The following is a 25257-nucleotide window of genomic DNA, read 5'->3' on the forward strand; positions in this document are numbered from 1 at the left end:
TTCAGGACAGATACCATATTCTGGGCTGAGCTAGACCAGCACGGCCCACGTAAACCATCCCACGTAATGGTGATGGGGTTGGTGGCAGCTGAGTTACCTAATTAGTATGGTTTGTAATTAGGACTGCTTTGATCACACAGAAACCAGGACACTGATGCCAGTAACAACTAGATCTCCGATAGTAGTTCTCGTAAACTTTGGTTTTCTTGAGTCAGATTAAATGAATCCCAACTAAGTATAAATCTTACATTTGATGATCTCGCAGGGGTGTTTCAGATCACACTGGCAGGTCTAGATAAGCAGTGAAAACTGGATCTGTTATAAGGCCAGGTATCATGTTTACCAATTCAAGATCGTTTTCTTTCTCTTGTACATAATAATTATCTCCTTTTTTTTTTTTCTTGTTAGAATACTGACCTTCTATTTCTAAGGCTTGAATTTCAGATTTCAGTGAGAATCCAGATGCAAGGGGCATGAATAAAAGCTTCATCCAAGGACTTATGAAATATATTTAATAGTTTTATTGCCTTCAGTTATCTGTGTGCAAGACCCGATTTTTTTCCAGGGAACTGGGTCATAATTGAATAAATGCAAGATAAAATAAATCTCCATGAAGTCCAGAGGTCAGCTCCAGCTCATTAGTGATCAGTGTGGGTTCACCAACATTTCCACTGAGCTCACATTCTCAGTAAGAATGGGTTAGAAAAGGATCAGGCAACTTTTAATGAAAGCAAATGGAAAAGCATCTCAGCACTAAATTTAACCAGAAATCTGTGTCTCTTTGGGGCTTTTATCTCAAGAAGAGCAAAGAATGAGGAATAATGTATCATCAGATTCAATGGATCTTTAGGCAACTATTCTAAAAAGTGATACACAACCGCCACCCATCAGAGCTCTGCAAATAATAATAAAATTTGTTACTCTTGTACAGCATTCAGATGCCCTGCAATTAGAAGCCTAACATCTTGAGAAAACATAGAAATTACTTAGGCAGATGATCATGAACAGATCCAGGTGGTTGCTGCAGCTATGATGGTACTCAGTCATAATCCAGAATCTCAGGTTTGCACATTCTTTCCATGTTCTTTCTCCCAGTTCAGCGCTAGTGTTAGAAAACTTTTTCAGTGAGTTATCCATACTTTTCTAACATGGAATGAGGCATACAGCAGTCATTTCACCACACATAAACAAGTGCCTGACAAGCATGCTTATTTGTTGTTGTCGTTGTTATTTTAATGACACAAAATGCAATACAGTACCTTGGATAAGCCAGGGAAAGCTCACAGGTATTTTTAATTCCTTGGCAATAACTTAGTCTGGTCTGCTATGTCTCTCCAATGAAAAGCAATGTTGATGCTAGATTTCTGCAGAAGTTTTCTTGGTTAGATTATGTAATTTTCATCATTTTTCCTATGTCATATCATGCAACAAGTCTAATTGTCTGTAAAGAAAGCAGTATAGGTGCAAATGTGTGTGCCCATGCCTTTACTAAGGAAAGATATTTCTTCATCTGGATGAGAGCCAGAATAATATTAGGAAATTGAGAATAAAATATTCCCAATGTCACTGGAAGCTGAATGGTAGTATTCTCTGAAATGCACAAAAGCTGTGAGAGAAACAATCTTCCAGGTAAAATTAGTCATGTTATAGTTGACTCAATACATCTATCAACTATTTCATATTCATGCCACTCTGATCCCCCCCAGAGGCTAGCTGTGAGAGAAGGCTTCAGGAAGCACAAGGCTAATTATTTGCATGCATAGCATTTGCACGTGTCCTCTAGCAATAGCATCTGAAAGCCTTGTGTTTTCAAAAAGTACTTTCCTCTGAACCTTACAGTCCATGAACCACACACAGCATTGCTAGGGCAGTATGAGGCAGGAGAAATAAAGGGTGAAAATAGTATCACCAACACTGACTCAGCACAGCTTTTCAGTCCTCATTTTTTGCTCTTCTTGAGTTAAAAACCCCAAAGAGACACAGATTTCTGGTTAAATTTAGTGCTAAAATATTTTCCCATTTGTTTTCAATAAAAATTCCCTGATTCTTTTCTGACCCGTTCTTACTGAGAATATCACCACTGACTCTTCTGCTCAGAACAGCTTCATTACAGCTTTTTGGTCCGTCTTTCCTAGGGTGGCTTTTGCATAGATTAAAGCTGAGTCTTAGTATGTGGGTGGGATTTAAACAATGGTTATGCATTTTGCAAAGTGGGACATGGAGATGACATCCAAAGAAAAGTAAGTTTTTTGACTATTTTTTGTGTTACTTTTGGAGAAATTGTTGAGGAATTCCATGCAACTGCTCATGCCATATGTCCTGTCACTCAGATACCAGTGATGAGGAATTTGTCTTCTACACCAGCTGAAAGGAACCTCATTTAGTGTTCGAAGTTCTCTGGATGGTTTTGATTGAGTATTTGAAATAGTATGTCATGTTATAGACATAAATATTTATACTCCAATAATGACTGAGTGGATGCTTTTATATGCATTTTTATGGATTATGAGCACTAAATGTTACATTCCTGAATTATGTGCCTTTTTTCCCCCCCCAGATATTCTTATTTCCTGTTGGGTTGTTTTGTTTTATTTCCCTGAATATTTCTAGAAGTCAGAGTTTACACTGCAAATTTTCTTACTAATTCTGGAGGTGATGTTTTAGGAAGGCTGGCCTGAAACAGAGACTGGACAGAGCTAGAGAATAAAGTAGGTATTTATTGAAAGGCCTCCAGGATCCACCTTGGGCAGGACAGGGCCTGACAAGGGCTACACCCAAGGTAGACTTAGAATGGTCCCAAAATGGCTGACCGATCACGAGGTCTTGCACTTTTATAAGTTTTGGTTCATTTGCATATTGGGGTTTAATTGTCCAGTTACATCTTCAGATTGTGAGGTCTCATCCTTCTTGTTTCTCCCTTCAGTCCACCCTTGTTTATGCTTTTGGGCCTGCCTGAAAGTTATCCTTGGTCTTCAACAGGAAAAGGATTTGTTTTGTCTACCTACTCTGTGAAGAGAGCTCACTAGCACTTAATATGAGGCTCAGAAATACACCCCTAGGCAGCACAGAATCTGAAAACATGAAAGCTAAATCTTAAAGTATCAGAGGGGTGAATATGCATATAATTTATCTAAACCTACTTACAATATTTCAGAATACTCTGAATGCTCTGTTTCATTTTGCCTTTGTTACAACCAAAGGAATCCCTTCTCCAAGTGTCTTTTCTGCAAGCTTCTGGCTCTGTATGCCTACACTAGGTTCAATGACAAACCAACACCATGTCTGCAGCATGCATGGTGTCTTTCTGTGATGAGGTAATTTCAGTTAAGCAGGTGCACCCTGTGTCAACCAGCTGACACGGGTTAACCCCAGCTGGCAACTCAGTACCAAGTAGCTGTTTACTCACGCCCCTCCCGATGGTGGGAGGAGAATAAGAATTGGAAGAAAGAGGCAAAACTTGTGGATTGAGATAAGAACAATTTAATAATTGAAACCAAGTAAAGATAACAACAACAACAATAGTAGCAACAACAACAACAAAAACAACAAAAGCAACAACAGTAATAAATAGAAGAGAGAAAAAAGAATACAACTAAAGAAAAACAAGTGATGTGCAGTGCAACTGCCTACCACCTGCTGGTTGGTGCCCAGCATGTCCCTGAGCAGTGGCTGGTGACACCTGGCCAGCTCTCCTCAGTTTATACACTTAACATGACACTCTGTGTGATGGAAAATCCCTTTGTCCTGTTGGCATCAGCTGTCCCAGTTGTGTCCCCTTCCAGTTTCTTGTGCACCTGCTCATGTTGCAGAGCATGGGAAACTGACAAGTCTTTGATTTAGGGCAAGATCTACTTAGCAAAAGCTGAAATATCAGTGTGTTACCAACATTATTCTCCTAGTGAATTGAAAATACACTGTATACCAGCTACTAAGACAAAAATTAACTCCATCCCAGCAAAAACAGGCGAGGATCCATGTCTTATCTCATACCATTTTTGTCATGCAGGTCCCATGCTCCCCAGGACCCCATCACCTTTCCCATCTTTTGATTGACATAGCCACTGCTGTTATTCCATGAGTCCGTGGAGCCTCCCTACAAGAGTCTGTTGAATTCATTTAGTCCATGACCCTGGACTGTCATAACAATCAGGCAGGAAAGATGGTGTGTGGTGTCGCATTGCTGCACATTGTAGAAAATTCTGATTGCATCACCCCTATGTTCATTGAGCTCCATCGAAATCCATTCTTCATTAATGCAGCAATTGAAAATCTAGAGTTGTGGAGATGGATGCTGTGAGGCACCTGGTGTGATGAAGAGTGGACAGCAGCCATAAAAATACGGAAATATACAGTGTATATACACACACATATATGTGTATACTAGGTGTGTATATATATATATATATACATAGATATACATACAATGTGTATATAAAATATATGCATTGTATGTAGATAGATAGATAGATAGATAGATAGATAGATAGATAATAATATCATACAGTTTAATTCATTGGCTATTCTCACCCAAAATGAAACCTCTTTGAGGTACACACTGAACTTCCCCATACTCCTGAATTACCCACCATGTGCACCTAGGGTCTGAAGAGAAGTATCCCACAGATGGGTTTACCTATGCCTGAGGCAGGGACAACCCATACTGTTGCATGATCCTTTTTTGGTCTGTATGTATGGCATGGCCCCACAGATGTGGAGTTCCCTGGGCTGCAGCATAAACGCAGCCAGTTCCATACAACAGTGGCCTGCTCATCCCACTTGGAAGTAGAGATTGCAACTCCTGCCTTTAAATGTTCAGAAGGATGCTTTCAAGTGAGCTTCATTACGGTTTTGACTGTAGAAATAAATGGTAACAGAGCTGTTCCCTGCAAGAAAAACCTGTAATTGCTTGAAAGTCCAAAAAAGGGATTGTGTCTGTAATGGGCCATTGCTGCATGACATGCTGCGTGTTGGAGGCTGACTGATCTTGAGAGCAAGAGATTTACTGAAAAGTAATCTCCTAACTTATGTGACCAATAGCAATAAATGATTACCAAGTTACATGAAAAGTAGAATAATTTATATTTAATTGAAACAAAGATTTCAGTGACATTTAGAGCCCAGTGAGGGATATTTTATCAGCTGGAATCCCCAGAGATGAATTTGTGCTCTCAGGTTAATTTCCATTTTGTATAACTTGTTTTGCACATCCACTTAAATATTACATGTTTTTTTCTTCAGGCCTTTTTCTTGACCTAAGATGATTTAAACATTGGGAACACAACAATCTTTGCTGTCTTCTAAGTTCAAAACTCTCAGCCAGACCAGAAGCATCATGGCCAGCATGAAACCAGGACAGCTTCAGAGGGGAAAGGGAAAGCAGTGAAAACAGGGTTTTCTACTCACTAGCCATATCACATGATTGAGGTCTTAAACTACTCAGTGATTATGATTAGAATTTTGCTTTCAATAGAACTCAAATTATGTTTCCCATGCCAAATTAATTTTTTTCTTTTAAAATCACCTGAGCACTCGGACCTTAGCATTGTAGACCTGGCCATGGACTCTGTCTTTCATCATTCTGAGGAAGAAGAGGATGAATCAGACAGTCAGTTTGCAGTGGCTAAGATATGGAAAAGTTTGAGTGGACATAATTTTTTTATTCAGCTTAGCAGGAGAATCTTATGAATCGGACTGTACCTTCACTACAGGCTTCCAAAATCAGTGAGGATATAATAGATGCAGATTTCTGGGCAGAAAAAGTCAAAGTGCAATAGTCAAACCAATTTAGGACTGAAGGCCAAGGCATCCATTCTGCACAGTGCAGCATAGCACTGTCCAGGATCTGCTCAGGAAAGTTGTTTTGTGGATCATTAGCTCTGAACAATAATCTTCTGTTCAGGATCACTACAGTGGCCCATTCTATATTCCTGAATATGTCTTGAATTTACCTTAGTACATAGCTGTAGAATAGGATCTGAGCTGTAGGATAGAATCAAGAATGTGAAGATAATTAATTAGGCATCATTGATATTTATCACTTCAGTTTTAAATCTAAATTTCTACCTGCTGTTATCACTTATTTCTTGTTATCACTTGTTTGACCAGGATGCCTCGTCAAACTCCAGAATGTTGTTGTGCTTTATAAAACTAAGCAAAAATAAATAATTCTTGCTTTAAAGGTCTAATACAATAGGACTGGACAACCTAGTGGAAAACCTATCTATGGAACAAGAAAATACAGAAGGTAAAAGTTAGTATAGCAGCAAAACCTTGTGAATATCTGACAAAACCCAAATAGCTTTTGGTAAAACTTGCTTATCCTGAAATAATGTCAGAAACGAGGAAACAAGTCAAAGAGAGTGAGCTTCCCCAGAGCAAATTCCATGTGAAAAATCTTAGTTCAACTCCTGCATTCCTATTCTCAAGTTTCCACTAAGTTAATGATATTTTTTGTTCCAACTTTCCTAGGAAAGCAAAAAAACCCTGGCACAACCTTAACAAAAGCACTGGAGCCAGTAACACTTGTGTGAGTTCTTTACTGTCTCTGTGCCACGGAGAAGCATGAGAGCCAACTGGACAGGCTGAGGCACTGCCTGTGGTGTGGTGGTGCTCCCTATCAACCTTTGCCTTTGCTGCAGACATGCACCTGACTTTGGACAATGCAATCATAAGACTTAAGTAGGACCTATGTTACAGAAAAGTTCAAGTGAACCTCCACTCCAGGACAGTATCAAAAGTGCAGCTTTCCTACCTGGTACACCTCCTCTGTGGCAAAATTTTCTTATTGCCTCTTGGCCCCTTTGTTATAGCAGCCTGAATGACCGGCTCAGTGGGCAAAATTTCCAGCAGAGGCATGCACTATAGCATTTCCTGGATCACAAAAGTTTGGGGATAATTTAGTGGATATATTTGCAGGGCCAGGGAATTAGCTCCCAGGCATTCTCACTCATGAAAAAGAGTTCTCAGTTTTACAGAACTCACATCACAGTGTTTAACTCAGAGCCTAGCACCTCCCACTCAAAACAATGGAGATTCTTCATTCCTTCCCCATTCTCAGGAGAAGAAAATGGGATACTATAATGGCCAGGATTTTTAAAATCTGGATGTCAGTGTATCTCTGAGTTATTGCTTTTATTGCAATTGCTTAAGAGAGAAGACTCTGTTTGCCTAAACAAGACTATGTGAGAAATGGGAGATCTGTAATACCAGGGAATTTATACTACAGTGATCATTTTTAAATTTTTTTTCCTTATTTTCATTCTGTTTATTCCATGTCCACAAGGTACAAAGGATAAAACCAGAGATTATTCATATGAATAAGGTTATTAGCCAATATACCAGATTACTAGTATGAAATACATATGCAGGTGTGAAGCTGTGTAATTTAGTTTTTCAGTCTACTTGCAGACCAGCTAATCTGCAGCTCATTTAAATTCACTATTTTAAAGGAGACTTCTAGCACATGTGGTGGTGCATTCCTACTGTCTCCTGGACTGCTCTGAGATCTCAGAAATTCTTGTAATGCTTTGTCCTTGATAGATTGCTCTCAGATGATGAATCTCCCCTTGAACTTATCAAAAAGATCTTATCCTGGTCCATAGCAGGAAATTCTGTTGCCTGATCAAGGAAGGGGACAAGAGATAACCCTGAAAGCCTTGGAACTCAACTTGCCTGAATCATAGCACAAATGGAATAATATTATTGTTACTGAAATTTTGCGGAAAATTAGTTGTCTGGATTGAGGCCAGGATGGAAACTGAGTGATGACTAAAGAAAAGCAACTTGCAGGCCTTCGAACAACAGTCCCAAGTGAGGCCCTTTGAGCTCCCCAGGGCTGCAGTGGCTGCACCAGTGTCTTGTGCAGGGTCTCTCGGAGGTCACCATTTCACAGATTTGGGAACTCAGAACAGTAACTGAAAACTAAAACTGGGCCTGTGCTGGTACTCAGCTCCTTGAGGCTCAATCCTTCACCCACAGAGATGCAAACACATTTCGTGTCAATCTTAACAGCTACCTTTTCTGTATACATCCATATACACGTCTGTGTTTGTGTGTGTCTGAATCCATTCAAATACATTCTATCAAATATAGTATGAGTCTACCATCTGGAATCTATTATCAAGCCACTGTTGTAATTGTAGGAAATGCTGTTTCTTCTCTTCCTAAATGTTAAATTTGTCAATGATCGTGCACTGCCAAATCTTTAGACATAAACCTTTGACCAAGGGGTTGGGACTAAGAGCTGCATGTAGGATCCATTAGGAGTTTAGAAAGCAAGGGGGTCCTCACTGAACATCATGGCTCAACAGGGGGGTCTCCCTTACCTTTTTGCATCCTTATCATTTTGCATCCTCAGATCATGTGTGAATCACTCTAAACTGATTCTAACCCAATTGCTTTAAGTATGCTTCATAATGCAATTTTTCTATGTATGCTTCATCTATATACTAGATCATGGAGTGAACCTTGCCACCAAACTTCGTTAAATCACACTTTCACAAATTTATATTGAACAGGCTGCCAATACCCTCAATGGTGATTCTTTAAATGACCTAAATGACTCATCATTGAAAGAAAACAGATTGTTCAAAATGGAGCTACAACTGTTTCTTCATGCCATTCACAGACCCCAGAGTATCCTGGGTACTGAAATATGAGATTAGAGAGAAGAATTCAATAGAGGAAAAGGCAGTTACAAAATTGAAAGATGCAGCATGAGGCCTAGAAACCTCAATTTAGAGGCTGAGGCAAACCTGGTTTCAAACATTTCCTAGTATCTCCTGTACTGCCCAGTGCTACAGCCAGAGTTCTGGGCAGACTCTTAGATCTGAAAGAAGACAAAAAGAGCATAGTTGTTTCTCCCAGTTAAGAGAAAACTTGAAGGCACTTGATTCCTTTCTGTAACAATATCAGATTACAAAATGCCGTGTTGGGTGATGAAATTTTTGAGCTAAACCCCAATGTTGACCTAAGAACAAATGAGTAGAGACTTGCTATCAATAAGTTTAGAGCAGACATTTGGAAAGGTCACTGGAGCAGGAAGGTTCCATCAGTGCCTGCCCCCAGGACTGACAAGAGAGAGGCTGCCAGTCTGGCTTTTGAGAGAAGCAGGGCTGAATATTTCAGAGGGCAGTTTGATGAGGTGCCAGAAGGAATGAGGCCTCCTAAGCCAGGAACCAGTGCCAGTCTGGGTTCTTTACCTCAAAGATTGTCAGCAAAGGCATCTCTTGACTACAATTCACTTGCCTGGCACTCCAATATATGGCAAATCCTATATTCGGAATACATTAAATATAAATACCTAAAGTGGAGGTGAGACACTACTTCCTTGTCATAATTTAAGCACTTGAAATAACAAATTTATTTTCCAGGAGTTATTAACTGGAAATGACACATACAAGAGATTTTCACACATGGTATATCCTAGGTTGTATTGTTAATAGCAGCCTGAAATTCAGACCTCTGACCACTTTTACTGCCTGTAGTCTGTCCAGCTACTGTGATCAGCCATGAGGCAATGATGGCGGCTGACATCACTGTCTTGGTTTGGGAAGACAGGTATCTGCCAGGTAATAAAAAAAAAAACCAACTGCAGTTTCCTTTGGGATGGAGAGTGTAAACCCCCCCCCCCCCTTTCTTTTTTTTTTTCAATTATAAATTACAATCAGAGGCTCTTTGGCAAAGATTTGGGAAATAGGAATAGCAGTTCTTTACTAGTATGTATTACATAGCGAACAAACACAAAAAAAACCCCCCACCAAACAACTACAGCATTAATAACAAACGAAAACAGTACCAAGAACCTTGAGGGCTTTGTTTCACAAAACCCAGGGCAGTTTGGTTTCAGTGCTCCTGCAGGATCCTCAGAGCACCAAGCTGAAACAGTGGAAAAGTCCCGGGCTGGTAGCTGGGATGGCAGAGTGTCTCAGCAGGCAGGGGCAGGATGTCCCGGCAGCGCAGGGGGTGCAGGGTCACACTGTAGCAAGAGGAGCAGCGCCGAAGAAGCCGAAGGCGAGGCAGGGCCAGCCCAGCTTCCGCGAGTGGCAGAGAAAACTCAGGATTCAGGCCGAACCGGTGATAGTAGATTTCCCAGCACTGGATCCCTTTGGCCACAGTGAAACTCTTCCAGCCAGCAACAGCCGTTCTCTCTCTCCCTGAACACCGCCGGAAAAAGAAGAGCCCGAAGAGCCCCGCAGCTGCCTCAAGCTCTGTCTTTTACCTGCATTATCTCCCCCTTCCACCTTTGTCCACCTCTTTGTTTCAACTAAGTACTCTCAAGTATCCAACACTTGGTCTCCTTGGTAACTTATGGGGAAAAAATTCTTTAGAGAAAGAAGGAACAAACCTAACCCCCAACACATCACTAAAGGTGAAGCAGTGAATATATCTTCTGTCAGAGAAGAGATGTGCTTAGCCTTGTGTCTTCACTGTTGTTTTTCAAATCTTCTGTCAGAGTAGCTACAGAATTCACACCACCAATCTGTAAGGAAAAACAAACAGAAGCAGCCTGACAGGATTTCTCTGATGTAAGCTTTGAAAACTCCTTGGGTAAAGGACTACATTTCTTTCAACATTGTGAGTGGAGAAGTGTTTTTTTATGCCCCTGTGAGCATGGCACAACTCAGTATTTTTGGTATAAAAAAAGAAAAAAGACTCTGATCAGTGTGTAGCCAAAGTCTGCCTCTCTTCTCTGCAGCAATGTGAGCACAACAGGGTACAGCTCTTTTCACACTCCCTTTCATGGTGCAGGTTTTTCATCACATTCTAAAAGAGAGCTTTCCACAAAAAACTTTGCCTTTAAAACCTTTTCCCATAGGTCTCACCTCCCACAGATGTGTGAAGACTGCAGGTCCTCAGGATGGCAGTATGAATCTGAGGGGAAAACTGTGTCCTTAGAATACCAGGTGGCCCCACTCAGGAATTGTGCTTACTTCAGGCAGGCACCAGATCCTGGGTCCATAGGCTGTGCCAGTTGAAGGTCTGGTCTTGGAGAAACAGCAGTTTATAAAATGCTTGGAGAAGCTCCAAGATTCCTTGTCTCAGTCTGACTGCTTGTGACCTCAACACTTTTCACTTCCTTAGGCGCTGTGCCCTTTCTGCCAGCTCTGGCTGAGTAATCATAGTAATTTTCTCATCTCAAAAGACAGAAGGGGAAATGTTAATTTTCTGCTCACAAACTAGCTCTCCTTAACTTGCTCTTCCTAACAGAACTGTAATGCATAATAAGAAACTTACTGGCTAAAAAGATTCACATTGGAAATCTCCTTCCTCATACTCATGAAAGGGTTTGCATGAACCTCAGTGAGAACCAGGCTAGCAGGATGGATGAAGGTAGACTTTTATGCAAGAAGTTTCTAAATTAATCTCACACTCAGGAGCAAAATCTCCAGCTTGCCAGATCAAAGAGACAACTACCAGACATTTCCACCCCAAGCCATAATGGAACTAGGATGTGCAGGGCAAAGGCTGACACCAAGGAATTGCTCACATTTTTTCCACTTTAATTTTTTTGGCATCCTTGAGGCAATCACAGTTTCTCCCATCATTTGGAATGATGGAAAAAAACTAAACAATTTCCAAAATCAAATAACAGCCATAGTCCTTAGGTGCTCCTTTCAGATCTATGCTGATTTCCATGGCAGTAACTGGTAAATATCCTCTTGACTAGATCAGCGATCAGCAGTCACACTCTCACAAATAGAACTGAGCAATATAATTTCTCAATTGTAAGATTGATTATTCTTTTTGAATAGACTGAACTAGCAAGACTGAACAAGCAGATTATAATTAAGAGGCAAAAAAAAGGTAAAATTCCAATTTTCCTTTCCTAGGGAAAAGATAGGGGGAAATCTGAAATAGGAAACTTTCATCACTCATCTGAGACATGGATGTTACCTTTCTGAGGACTTTCCAAATGTGAAAGTGAGGGATTTGATGCATGAAAGCAGTGGTATTTTCATTCAGAAGATGGAATACAAAAGTTCTAACTTCTTACTGCTCAGAGTTATCTACAGCAGCAGTATTTGACTGGTCATGTTGACTGTAACAAAAGGTTTTTGCAAAAGTACTAGGAAAAAAAAAAGATTGTTCATTTAGATAGAGAAAAAGAAATCCCACCTGGAATGTCTGTAGCGTTTAATAGCCAATACTCTAAAAGGAGAAACAAAAATTTAGTACTCTTGTGAGAACATTCTGTTTTTCTAGGAGAAATGTGTAAGAGGTTCTATGTAAAGTGACAGTCATCTGAGGAAGGCTGGAGTACTGTTGTGTGGTTGAAGGTTTTCACACTTTGCATGGCTGTATTCAAACAGAGAAGTATTGCAAAATTGACTTGGCTTATCATTTTCAGTGGTACTCACATTTAAAAAGGAACTGTACTGCAGGTTTTGTGCCAGACTATGGCTGATTTAAACAACATGTATTTCACATTTCTAAGTGACTCATACTATTTCCTGTTTCCTCTAAAAGATTGTGCAGCTTGCAGATCTATCCTAAATATCAATATGGAAAATCATTAATATTGTGCCATTTTCAATTGTTTTGGGGTTGTTGTTGTTGTTGTTTGTTTTTTGTTTTTTTTGTTTTTGTTTTTGTTTTCTTATAACTAGAGAGAATCTAAGTATTTATTCAAAGCTGGAACATGAGCACCTGAGCACAAAAAAGAGATTCAGTACCACAAGCAGGCAAACAGCTACCAAACCTCAGTCAACTTATTACTTCTTTTGTTGCTCATTGCCAGAAAGTGGTATCTGTATGCAAACAGATGTTTCTAATTAGCCTCAGTCAGTCTCATTTGCTACCTGTAATTTACAGTCTCTAATATCACACTCATTTCTATGCAAGTGTAACATGCAGAACAAGATTCATGAATAACTACCAGGGTAGCTCCTTCTTTTGTTTTTTGAACAAAAGTACTGATAGCTCTCACTCAGGCTATAAAGCTGCTTCCTTTGCAAGTGGTGAATAGACCAATCAGATTTATTCAGAGCAGGAGAAAACACTTACTCCTGGTGTAGGCAAGTTGACTAACAGTGCTGTGTTTTACTGCAATTACATAATCATGTCAGTTCATGCAAAAACGAGAAGGAGCTGTTTTGGCCAAACTGAATTTTGGGGAACATTTCTGTGTTGCTCTTCAGAGATGTAGATCTAGTACAAGAGTTTCTTCAAGACCAAACAGGTAAAGCTTCTTATGTGTACTGTATGTTTCACTACATATTTCAGTTTCTTCTTTAGCTACTGTGATGTAACAGGAGGGTCTCTGACTGACTTGTACTCAAGGAGAAAAAGCCCAGGTGTAAAAACAGTCTGTAGGGGTAAACAGAATGACACAAAAAAATGAAAATGTCAAATCAATTTCTTTTGGTTGACATACTGAAATAATGCCCGAATGGAAAATGTGGCCAGCTGAAAGACATACCCTGGATTAAGTCCAGCCTGAACCATCTATAAAAATGGACTCTATCTTGTTGACAGAAGTCCAGATAATGGTGGAAAATAACTCTGGAAGGACCAAATTTAAAAGCAAATGCTAAGGTGACTGTTGATCAGCATTACTCTCTGAAGACAGCCTGCTCCTGCACGCCAAAAATTCCCACAAGAATGGCAACATCTAAAATTCTCCAGTTTCTGAAAACTTAATTTAACATGTAGCATCTCTTGAACATCCAAACCATACTCTTCCAAAAACTGTAATGTATGAGAAAAAGTTCAAACCAGCACTACAGTCCTAAAGAGGATTATCTTTTTTTTTTTTCAGGCTTTCTTCCTCCAAAAGTCAAGCATTCAAATAGGTGGTGACATCTGTGTTTTTAAGAGGCAGATAATGAAAGAGCTTGCAAAGAGTACCATTTCTTCTCTTCTAGAAAGCACAGGCTTTTTACAAGTAAATACATAATACAAGTAATGAGTGAAAACATCTGCAAATGACTCAGTTTCCTAAAAACTAAGTTCTCTAACAAATGAATCCTTGGTCTGAAACTATGTGTTGTCTTGTTATTTCCAAAGTTGAAAACATACCTGATCTCCTTAACTTTTCTTGCTGAAAGAATAATCCTCTCAGTGATGTGGCCACTCCACCACAGAGAAGGTGGAGTGAATCGTGAATCCCTGACTGAAAGATATGCCCTGGAGTTGTTTCCCAGCTAACTTCCTACAAGATCTGACTCTGTATCCGAATTTATGGTCCTGAGCTATTGGGCAGAAGAACACAGGTCAGTTTAGCTGGCAGCAAATTGCCAGGCAACCATTAGACTCATGCAACACAAGACCCCCAACACAAGAAAGAATCAGGCCTGTTGGAATGAGAACAGCAGAGACACAAAGATTGTCACAGGGACAGGGCACCTTCTCTGTGGAAATGGGCTGAGAGTATTGCATTTCTTAGGCCTGGAAAAGAGAAGTATCCATGGAGATCTTACAGAATTTTCCAGTACCTAGAAGGGCACTATAGGAAAGCTGGAGAAGGACTTTTTACAACAGCTGGCAGTGACATGACAAAGGAAAATGGCTTCAAATTTAGAGATAGTGAGTTTCAATTATATATGAGGAAGAAATTTTTACCATGAGGGTGGTGAGGCACTGAAAATGTTGCCTGGAGAAGTTGTGGATGCCCCATCCCAAGGCAAAATTGGACGAAGTTTTGAGAGATCTGGGAGGTGTCCCTGCCCATGCCAGCATGTTGGAACTAGGCAATCTTTAAGGCATTTCCAACCCAAACCATTCTGTGATTTTAGGAAATCCTGAGATTCCAGGGCCGAATGAAAAAAAATCAGGTCCACTCTGAAGAAGCAGGCACATTTTTGAGAAACGCAACATTAAGATCCCATTGGGTCCAAGAACTTATAGAGAAGCTGGAAGCCTCTGCACCATGCAGAGTCAGTTATCAATCCAGTGTTCAGGGCAGTCTGCATGATTTCCTGCAAAGTCTCCACTGCCAGAATGTGACAGCATCTGCTCCAGCGTTGTGAGCAGATACCAGTCCTGACTGTGACACTGGAGCTGCTCAGAGGTGTTTGTGACACATACTGTGTCTATGCCTCCTTTTAAACCCATGGTTTCCAGGCTTCAGTTGTCTCCCATGTATGGAGCACAGTGCAGTTGCTGCCAGAAGAAAGTGTTCTGCATCTCTTCTTCTGTACGGCAAGATAGGAATGTAGTCTAGCAAGGTGGTAAGCCCCCAGGTTGGGAGTAAAAAATATCAAACCATTATTCTGTCAAGGCAAACACCAGCCATGGGAGTGAAAACTGCTAACTTTCAAGCTTGTACAGTTGGCACATGGCTTACTCAGGTCTATAATGTCAGTGTGGATACTGTAGATCTTGTATCTTTTTAAAAACGAACCAGACTTTCCGTCATCTGGCTGACTACTGTGTTCACATCTCATTTTAAACAGCATATTGGCAGTGGGAACAAAAGAGCAGTGGCAATTAGTTCATATGAATAGCTATGCATTTTCACTTCTTTTGCTTTAAGAATCTCAGGATGAATCATATTGTGCTGAAGCTACATTTTCAATGATCTAGGAATGTTGCTGTATGCCTAGTTTGTGAAAGAATTTGTTGCAGTTTTCTCTTACGCTGAGACATTTCTGTGAAAATATTGCCATATAGCTATTGATAGGGAAATATTTCAATACGCTAACGAAATTACCAACTGTTTAAAATTTGAGTCAGATATCCCATTTTCCCCCTGAATGCTGTTAGTAGAAATACTGTAGCTATTATTAAAGAATCTACCTTATAGTCAGTGTGAGGGTCAGATAAAATACTGCTTCACCAGTAAGCTCCTCTCATCTCTTTGCCACTTACTGTTGCATTCGGTGGTACTACATCCAAGTCACAGACCAGTTTTGGAAATATATCTTTTAAGAACTGATCTCTTGTCTAACAGTGGCAATCCACAACTATTTGTTGCTTGAAGCAAATTTTCAGCTTACCAAGCACAGCTTGTAGAAAGGTTTGTGGTTTATTCCAGTCTTTGGTTTGCTGATTGGTTTTGTTTATCTTAAACTGCAAGGAGTTGTGAACTGCCATGCACTGAGGATCTTCATTTCTATTACTGCAGCATCCAAATAACACGGTGGCTTCAAAAGCCTCCTTTAAGGTGTAATCTAAGTCTAAGGCATTTCTACTCTATTGCTGAAGAAAATGTAGCCATAAAGGTTTAATGGGTTTAGGTAAAGTCTGACCACTGTAGAGGAAAGTATATAATAGCTTTACATACTTCTATATGGAAGGTGTGTTCCTGCTCAGTAATATTTCTGATTAAGCCTCACATTTAGTATCGTTTCATGAATTGATCTCTGGACTCCCATGTAAGGAAAAGTACAGCTCCCACAAGAGTTTTTTGTATGCAGAAGGCCCGCACAGTGTTGTTCTGTAATCAACACCAGGTATTAAAAAAACAAAAAATCAGAATCCAGAAACAGAAAGAAACAGGGAAAAGGTGGTACCTAGTACCAAGGAAAATTGTACCAGCATAATCAAACTCATTAAGGAGTGTGTAGGTGATGGCGAGGAAATGCAAGATGTTCTACACAGCTTCCAGTGCCAGCTGAGCAGCTACATATAAATGTCACTATTTTTTTTTGCCGCAAAGATATTTTCTGTTCATTGAAAGTGTAAAAGTATCTCTGCCGATTAAGACAATGCAGATGTTTTGCATTGTGTAGTTGATATTTTTAACAGGAGAGTTGAGGTCTTATGTAACAATGGTAAAAACTGATAAACATGTTGTCATAAACTTTTTTTTTAAGGGTAGGGGGGTGGGGAATCCACTCTTCACACCCAGAGCAGGTCCATCATATAAGATGAAGAAGGTTGATAGTCTGTGAGAAAAACCCTCATCTCATAGCGACAGGCAGGCCTGCAATGTACTTCTGTACAGGGCCAAAGGAACGGCCAGTGGTGGGCAGACCACACTTCTAATAGCAGCTTAGATGGGTAGATAGTGATAGAACAAGAGGAAATGGTTTCAAACTTTAAAAATAATTTAAAATAAAAAAAAGCATGTGTGTGTGTAAATTTAGATGAGATGGTAGGAAGGAGTTCTTTATTCAGAGGGTAGCGTGGTACTGGAACACATTGCCCAGAAAAGCTGTGGATGCCCCATCCCAAGGTCAGGTTGAAATGTGGCCCTGAGCACCCTAATCTAGCGGGTGGCATTGCTGCCCAGAGTGAACAGGGTTGGAACTAGATGATCTTTAAAGTCCCTTCCAACCCATGCTATTCTATGATTCCATGATAATGCTGAGGCTAGCAAAGACCAATTCCTAAATTTTAGCACTGCTCATTTTTTGCAGAATTTTGTCATTAATCGTTTAATCATGCCTTGAATTTTCAATGTGTTTAAAGGCATTAAATATTTATTTAACAGTATTAATTCCATTTGTTAGAGCTCCTTAAAGCATGATTTCTGGAGATTCATGTGTTTTGCTGAATGGATGTTCTATATAGATTTTAAAAATACTGATAACTAATAGATAACCATGAAAAGAAGTAGAAGAAAGTAACTTTTTTTTTTTTTTTTTTTTTTTAACTTTGAAAATGCCAGTTTCACAAAGTCTTGTGAGATTCCTGAAGGAGATAATTTTAATACTGTTCATTCATCTACCAGTGTGATGAACTCCTGCTTGGCACAATCAGTGCTCAAATCTCAGCTAGGCATATGACAGCCATTAAAGATCTGGACCTTAATATGTCTGAACAGGACTTTGATGCCTGAATCATGCAAGCATTTAAGTATTTCCAGCTATATCTTTTATTTTTCATAAAGGTAGGCAGGCCTATAAAGCTCCTTCTTGGTCAATCCTGAGAAAGTAATCCCACTAGGTACATGACGCTACTTGTGCAATTATTTATTTAACACTTACACTGAGCCTCAAGGCTCAACAGATCATTGTGCCACAAGGCCTAGTTTCAGGATCCCCTGCACATGTGAAGGAATTGAACTAATAATGCTGATGAAGAAGATGTGAGAGTGTGTGCCATTGTTCACCAGAAGAAGTGAGAGAAGATTCTACCTTGTAGTCTGGACCTGTGTTTTTACCCAGGAAAACACCTTTGAAGTTGCTTGAATAATCTGGAACCAGTGGTTTGCCAGAATGTCACCATAGTTCCACAAGTGTCTGCAGACAACAGCCACAGTTTCTGTTCAGAAATTACAGGGCTGCACTAAAAGTTAAAATTAGCAACATAAGGAAAAAAAAAAAAAAAAAAGAAAAGAAAAAGAAAGAAAGAAAGAAAAAGTGTAAAAAAAGAGAGCATGTATCCATGCCTTATGGCTCTTTTGCTTTGTTTGAAAGCACTCCACCTCAGAAACCAGGGCAGGATCTTACTGCTGGCAGATTGTGATGGACTAACCCCAGCAGGCAGCTAAACCCCACATAACCACTCCCATCCAGTGGGATGGGGAAGACAATCAGAAGGCTTAAAAGCAGAAAAATCAGGTGTTGTGATAAAAACAATTTAATTGGTAAAGCAAAGACTGCACAGGCAAACAAAGAAAACCAAAGTATTCATTCACCACTTCCTCTTAACAGGCTCCAGGCAAATAGGGCTCCATCATGCTTCTTTCACCTATAATCATCACCAACACACAAAACATCAATTAAAATTTCCTTCATTAATCTTTTCCAGCTTTTTGGACTTTTTTGCTCCTCTAATGTTTAATCAAATAAAATGCAGTCCTGCTTCTGATGTTTGGAACACTAATAAACTTGTCATGTGAGGAGGGTTGTCCAATGACTTCCAGTTTCTCATCAGTAAATCAGAATTTGATCTTGCTTGGCCTGAACAGAGGACAGGAGAAGGAGGGGGAGAAAGCAGCTTTCACTGCATTAATCAGCCCACATCTTCAAAATGAAGACTGTAACAGTAGTCACTCACATGGCTGACATTGTTCTATGTGCTGAAAGCATGGAAAACATTAGAGTTCCTAGCATTAAGCTATAGCCAGCAGTGTAGATTTGGAATTTGCATTTTGCAGAGAGCAGCAGTCATCTGCTTGGGCCATTTTTAGTGATAAGAAGCAGCAATAAGCAGAGTGGGATTTATGTCCCAGTTAGCAATAGTCACGATTACTTCTTGGCTAAAGTGTTTTTGGATATTTTTTTAACAAAAGAGGGATCAACAACTTATTTACAGAGGAGCTTTCAGAGATTATGAAGTTTCTACATATCCTTTGTTTCATCCTTATATGCCTCTGGGTGTATTTGTGTACACATGTACAAGTAAATGCATATATATATTTCCATATCCATGTATACACACAACAGGAGTATACCCCATTACTGGAGGATTGTTGTGCAGTTCTTTCAAGAAAAGGGCCAGGACTTCCTGTGGTCATATGCATAATGCTAGAAGGCTCTGCAGGTTTAATCAGAGAAGCAAATATAGAGGAACAAACACCTACGACTGTCCCTCAGCTACTGCTTGTCAACACAATCAATTAACCACCATTAGTTAGTGAACACATTGGAGATTTACATACCAGAGGTAGCCACTGTAGACCTCTGTTCTGTCTTCATCTTTGGCTTCAAGTGGCATCAGTATTGGACCTTTAGACTAGTGCTTGTCTCACAATTTTCTCAGGAAAACAATCTCATATGATTTTGGAGTCTTCAAAAGAAACCACTAGATTTTTTGGAAGCAAGTTCAAAAACTGAATATCACCTGTTAAAAATGTGGTAGTTCATTCTTTGTGCCATCTAGCCTTAACATCTCCTGCCACTTTTTCAGTTTTTCTGCTGCAAATCAAATAATTCCCTAGTATTTCCTGCAACCCAGAGGAAGTCCCTGTACATTTTTAAGTTGCTACAGAGAGCTCCATTTGGTAAAGCTGCACAGGTCCTCAAGTCTCTCACTGAGAACAAGGTCTTCACATAGCATCAGAAATGAGGTAAGATCAGAGATGAAAAATACACAGTAGTGGAATCTAGTTGACTTGCTGGGGTCAAATAGGAGAGAGATTTGTTTTGTGCAATAATGTTGTACCACAATACCTCAGGGCTTCATAGTCCTTTGTGTTATACATCTTCCTGAATTGTAGGAGGGGAGAACTGGGGTGGAGAGTGGGGGTACAGACTAGAAACAGCTGGGACATAACATGAAGTATCATAGTTTCTTGACCTGCAGACGACATGGCCAACACAGCAGTAGTTTCAGAGTATGGCTTATTCAATCCAACTGAAGAGGATTTCCTAAAATTTCTCTTCCTGCAGCACTGTCTGAATTGATTCTGGATTTGTTCCAGTATCAAGCTCCTGACATTTGCATCTTCTCTACAGGCAGTGAGGTACAGTGAGGCTTGCAGAACGGAAAATGTTACCAGGTATATGCTACTTTTGATCTGGGGGCCTTAGCTGTACCTCATAGCTGGGCAACAGAGTTCTTATGCCATCTTGGGCACCATCATCCTGACCTTCCAGCTAGAATCCTTGCACATATCTATAGTCAGAGGGAGTTTTAGGACCTTGTTTTTCCCTAGACTCAGAGTCAAGGTCTTTCAGCTGTATGTCAGACACAGGGAATGAAATGCTGATGCTGCTGGTCCCATTCCAGTTGATGCTAGATTTTCACCCAAGTTTCAAACACGGGAATCATAGTGGTGATCCTGAGCCTGGCAAGATTGGGGCTCAGGCACTCACCAGTTATTGCTCTGCCTTCTTGCAAAGGCCATGCCTTAATTCAGTGGAAAACCCTCACAAGGGTTTGTGCACCTCATGGATCCCATGGCGGTCTCTATGAAGTGCCCAGTACAAAAGACCGAGGTTCTTTGGTCCCAGATCAGTAAGGACTGATTTCAAAGACAGGCTTATGTTCAGGAATCTTTTGGCTTTATGTCACAAACCAAAAGGTCAGAATCATACCTGTGGGTGACCTCATCCCTTCTTCCACCTCCTCCCACTGCACACTGGGATGATCTGTCTCTCTGTCCTGTCTATTGCTCTACATATCCCCACGGCCCTTCTCACTGCAGAGAGCTGCTGTCAGACCTACCTGGAGCCTGAAGTGAGGTAATTTGCACTAATACATCGTGATGACTTGGCCAGTCAGATGTTTATGGGATGAGCACTTTTCTGTAGGAATTTTAATTGATTCAAGCACCCACACTTTCCCAACACAGTTAACTGAGGACCACAACAGTTGTGTTTTCTTTTCTGTCTCCTGGACACGATGATGTGAGAGGCAGACACTATAGCAAGCACTGAGTGAGTCTGATGCCTTTCTTGGCATGACAAAGGTGGAACACCAACTGAGCTCTCCTCCCCGCGTGAATTCTCACAGCCACCTTTCAATGTCTCTGATTTCAGCAAGGTTCTTTCATCTTTGTGAAAAAATGTTCCTGATGCAGTGATTCTGGACTCTCTTTTGATGTTTTATTGACCATTAGAACAGGAAACTGACCTTTGGAGATTTTTGAAGATTTGTATTCTTATTGATATGCAAGTGAAAACTCTTGCTTGGGAGTATTAGTTCCTCACTGTCTGGATACTCTGTGTGTTCTGTCTCAAAACCGTCTCAGAAACTTGCATGCTCCCAATTCTGCTGCATGCAGATTCATGACCTATCTGTTTTCTGGGATCTATTACAGCAGTACCTTGCCCTGCACCATCTGTCACTCCAGGCTGCTGCAAATCAAACACCAGCAAACAAACATCTTCTAACAAACATCGGAGGGGCGTGAGCTGTTCAATCTGTTTCAGCACCAGCCACTATCATATTATGTTACTCATAAGCCATGCTGATAGTCACAAATTACATTTTGTTTGATGTACTAATCAAGGAGTTGTGCTCCTCCAGTGTGTCCCTTTCATCTGGTCAGCAGAATGGCTTTGAACGGGCTCAGTGGAAGAGCAGACCAGTAACATACTGACAGTAATTCCAGCTGTCTCAGGCAAAAAGGCATTTGTTTGGCCAAACTCATCCAGAAAATCTACTATTGTGAGATATGACAGGGTTGTAATGATCAGGAGGGAAAGGCATCTTAGTCAAAGAGAAATTAAAATATTCTTTATATCTCAAGCATGTCATCCAGTGAGGGTTCTCCTTTTAGAGCCTTGTTCGGCCTCCTTTAATCAAGCTATAAGCAGCACCTTGCTCTGGACATGATTTTACAGAAGAAACAGGGTTGTCCACAGAGAGGAGAACCATTAAGAAGTTGTGTGAGACTCAGCACACAACCTATTGTACAATTCACTGCTCAACTGTTAACTGAACGCACCTGAGGGGTCTTTCTGTCTCATCCATCTGAAAGTCATAGCAGACAATATATTCTACTACCCCACAGAACTGTGTACATACCACATGGTTGCATCTGTACAACACTTACATAACCTTAGTCTCAAACAGCCAGTCTGTGGCCATGTGGAGGATTTCCCCTGATCAAACCAAAAGGACTTTTTATCATGAAGGAGAAAGTCAAATGGAAATGGCTGAGCAATGGCAATTTGTGACAGAGGAATTACCTGGTGTAGTTCACAAGAAAACTTAACTGCCAAACTGGTTAAACTGACTGGAAGGAATGCCAAAAACAGAGCAACCACCATATAAAGGAGCGAAGATTCCCTTGCTGATGAGGAAAGAAATGCCTCAGTGTTATCTCGCAGGATCATGTAATTGAAGTGGTCAGGGGCGACTTTGGTTGACAGAGCTGGTCCTGGGGAATTCACCCAATGCTGGGCTGAGGTGCTCCATGCCAACAATCATCTGGTGGGTACAAGTGGAAGTGTACATTCAGATTCAGCTCATGCTGCATCTTTGTAGACTCTTTGGAGAACCATCAGTGACAGGAGAACTGTGTCCAAGGCACTTTCCATTAGATCTCTTCATACTTAAATAAAACATGTTTAATTCACCCCAAAGAGTACAATAAAACAGTCATTATTCTTATGTAACATAAAGTCCTACTCGCCTAAACACAACAAGGATCAATGATCAGCTTCTTTGCTCATATGTCAGCCAATACTTTACCACAAAATCCTTTTTTAGTTCCTTCTTCTGTATTCCTTGAAAAATAGATTCTCCAGGAATTGCCTGGAGTTTTTCCTTCTGCATCCACAAGGAGGCTTGTTTTTTCATACACTCATTCTGGGTGGAAAATGATTATCCAGACTGTACATATTGACAGTCACATGTGCTTAAGCACACACCCCAACACCTCTCCCCCCCACTATAGACGTTCACCAAACACCAACAGGAGCCTTAGTCTGAACCTAAATTAATATACTAAAATGAATTGGCTTTGAGAACTCCACACAAGTTCCAGCAGTTTGTAAGTAACAAAGCCTTCAAAGTCTAGTAGGCTACACTAGTCAATCTTTGCCACCTCATCCTAGATTTGCTTCTCTGTATGCAGGGACATTCACACGGAAATGCTAATTCACTTGTTGGGGTGTAACTGGAGAAAAGAAGGAAACTCAGTACAGGTTCTCCATTAACAGAGACAGATGTTCTCCTGCTCTGTGGGCAGAATCCTTTCTTTTCACCAAAGTGACGCACCATGTCAAAGCAAAGGAAAAAAAAAAGAAAAAAAAAAGAATGTGCATCAGTGAAATATTTAGCTCTGTTAAGTGAGAAGATAAATATCACAGTGTAATCAGTACCTCTGTAGGTGTGTTTTCCGGTTTTGGTGGATGAATGTAATTTCTCTGCTACTTGCTAAATATGCTAAGAGTGAAATGCAGCTTCCAGAGGCACTGAGAGCCAGAGCCTGTCAATTCTGAATTAGGCATTTTGTAAATTCTCTTAGTGCCTCAGACTCACACAGTCATTAATGACGGTTTCTGTCACTCAAATCTATTTTTTAAATTTCTGGTTTTATTTCTCCAGGAAACTTCAGCCTGGGATAGGAGAAATTACTTCAGCATGCATTTGATGGGAAAGTAGACACAAAGCCTGTGAAACATTAAACAAGGCAGACAATAAATTCTGTTACCTAAACAAAACCACCAGTGTTAATGTTCTGTCAGTACTCTAGCTCAAGGTGTATTACTCTAGCATGTCCTCTTCTCACTCTGTAACTAAACTCCAGCCACGATGATTGATAACACCTCTGTTCTGAATCAAATGGCTGTTTGTTCCTCCCTCCTTTACTGTACCTTTTAATTCTTTAGGGAAGGTACAATGATATTTAAAGGCATTTTGTGGGGAAAAAAAAAATTGGTCACAGTTCAAGACTGAATACTGATTATTTCTTTTAACCAGGCTCTGAACCTCTGTCAGTGAATAAGCAATTATAAACCTAGCTTTCAGAGTAGTCCTTGCAGGTCTTCTGTTGATTACACATACATTTCTTATACACTATAATGCAACATCTGGAAGGAGACAGTATTCTCACTGGCAGCTAATCATTTAACAATTGATGTGATAAATGTGATACATTTTTTGACATGGAGAAAAAAGCAATACACAAAATATACCAGCATAAAAATAACAAGGCTAATAAAACAGAACACAATAATACAATGATCATAGGATATAAGATGCAATATGCCAGATGCATCTGCTGTGAATCCCACAACAGTATCACAACAATCCTTTCCAGTAGTTTGTTCAGTTTCTGGTGTGATTCAAAAAATTCCAGCACATATCATGCAATAGTCACTTGGTTTTTTTTTACATAATAGCCTTTTCATATCTGTTTTTTCACTTTTCCAGTTCTCCAATTTGAGAGTATGCCGTGTTCCATCTTGGTCCTAAGGGTACAAGCCAAGTTGAAGTCCAGAATTCTGTAAGCATTGATGTGAGATTTTTGATATTTGGACCTCACTCTCCAAGTTACTGCAGTTTACCAATTTTTGTGGGTTTACAATACAGAATACCAGATTTCTCAATGCAGGGGTTAGCATTGTCTGATATATGAAGATTCCTACCTTTTCAGATGTTGTCTCCAGTTATAACACCTCATCATCAGTGTATTACCAGGGAATACTTAGTATACTTTCTAAATAGTTACTTTCTGTAGTATGCAGGTTGAATGACAGCTTTCACTTATTCATTTATGAGTTCCTAGTGGAGGAGAAAGAAGACTTAAGTCTTGGATTGTATCCAAGCCTCAGTAATGACTAGTTTCATTCTCACAGTTTCCCTTACTTCTTTCTCTTTAAAGTCCAGCAAAGTGACTCTGTTTTTTGAGTGATAGGTGTTGAATCCTCTCCTGATTTCCTGAATACCACACCAAGATATTTTAAGTATACTACAGGTGTTGCTCAGTATACGCATCTTATTCATTAAGAATATTAACTATATCACTTT

The 25257-nt window shown here is 40.1% G+C and overlaps 1 protein-coding gene across 1 annotated transcript in view; it reads left to right on the forward strand.

Annotated features, from left to right (window-relative positions):
* The window catches only part of SHB (SH2 domain containing adaptor protein B), a 90682-nt gene extending 66763 nt beyond the window's left edge, over nt 1-23919 (forward strand). The window contains exon 6 of the mRNA XM_066181529.1: nt 23833-23919. Coding sequence (XP_066037626.1) covers nt 23833-23878 — 46 coding nt within the window. The 3' untranslated portion in view covers nt 23879-23919. The remainder of the gene's footprint in view (nt 1-23832) is intronic.
* Nucleotides 23920-25257: the final 1338 nt, after the last annotated feature.

Source organism: Chamaea fasciata, unplaced genomic scaffold (genome assembly GCF_029207755.1).
Source record: "Chamaea fasciata isolate MVZ Bird 193981 ecotype frontalis unplaced genomic scaffold, bChaFas1.0.hap1 SCAF_4, whole genome shotgun sequence".
Taxonomy (NCBI): Eukaryota; Metazoa; Chordata; class Aves; order Passeriformes; family Sylviidae; genus Chamaea; species Chamaea fasciata.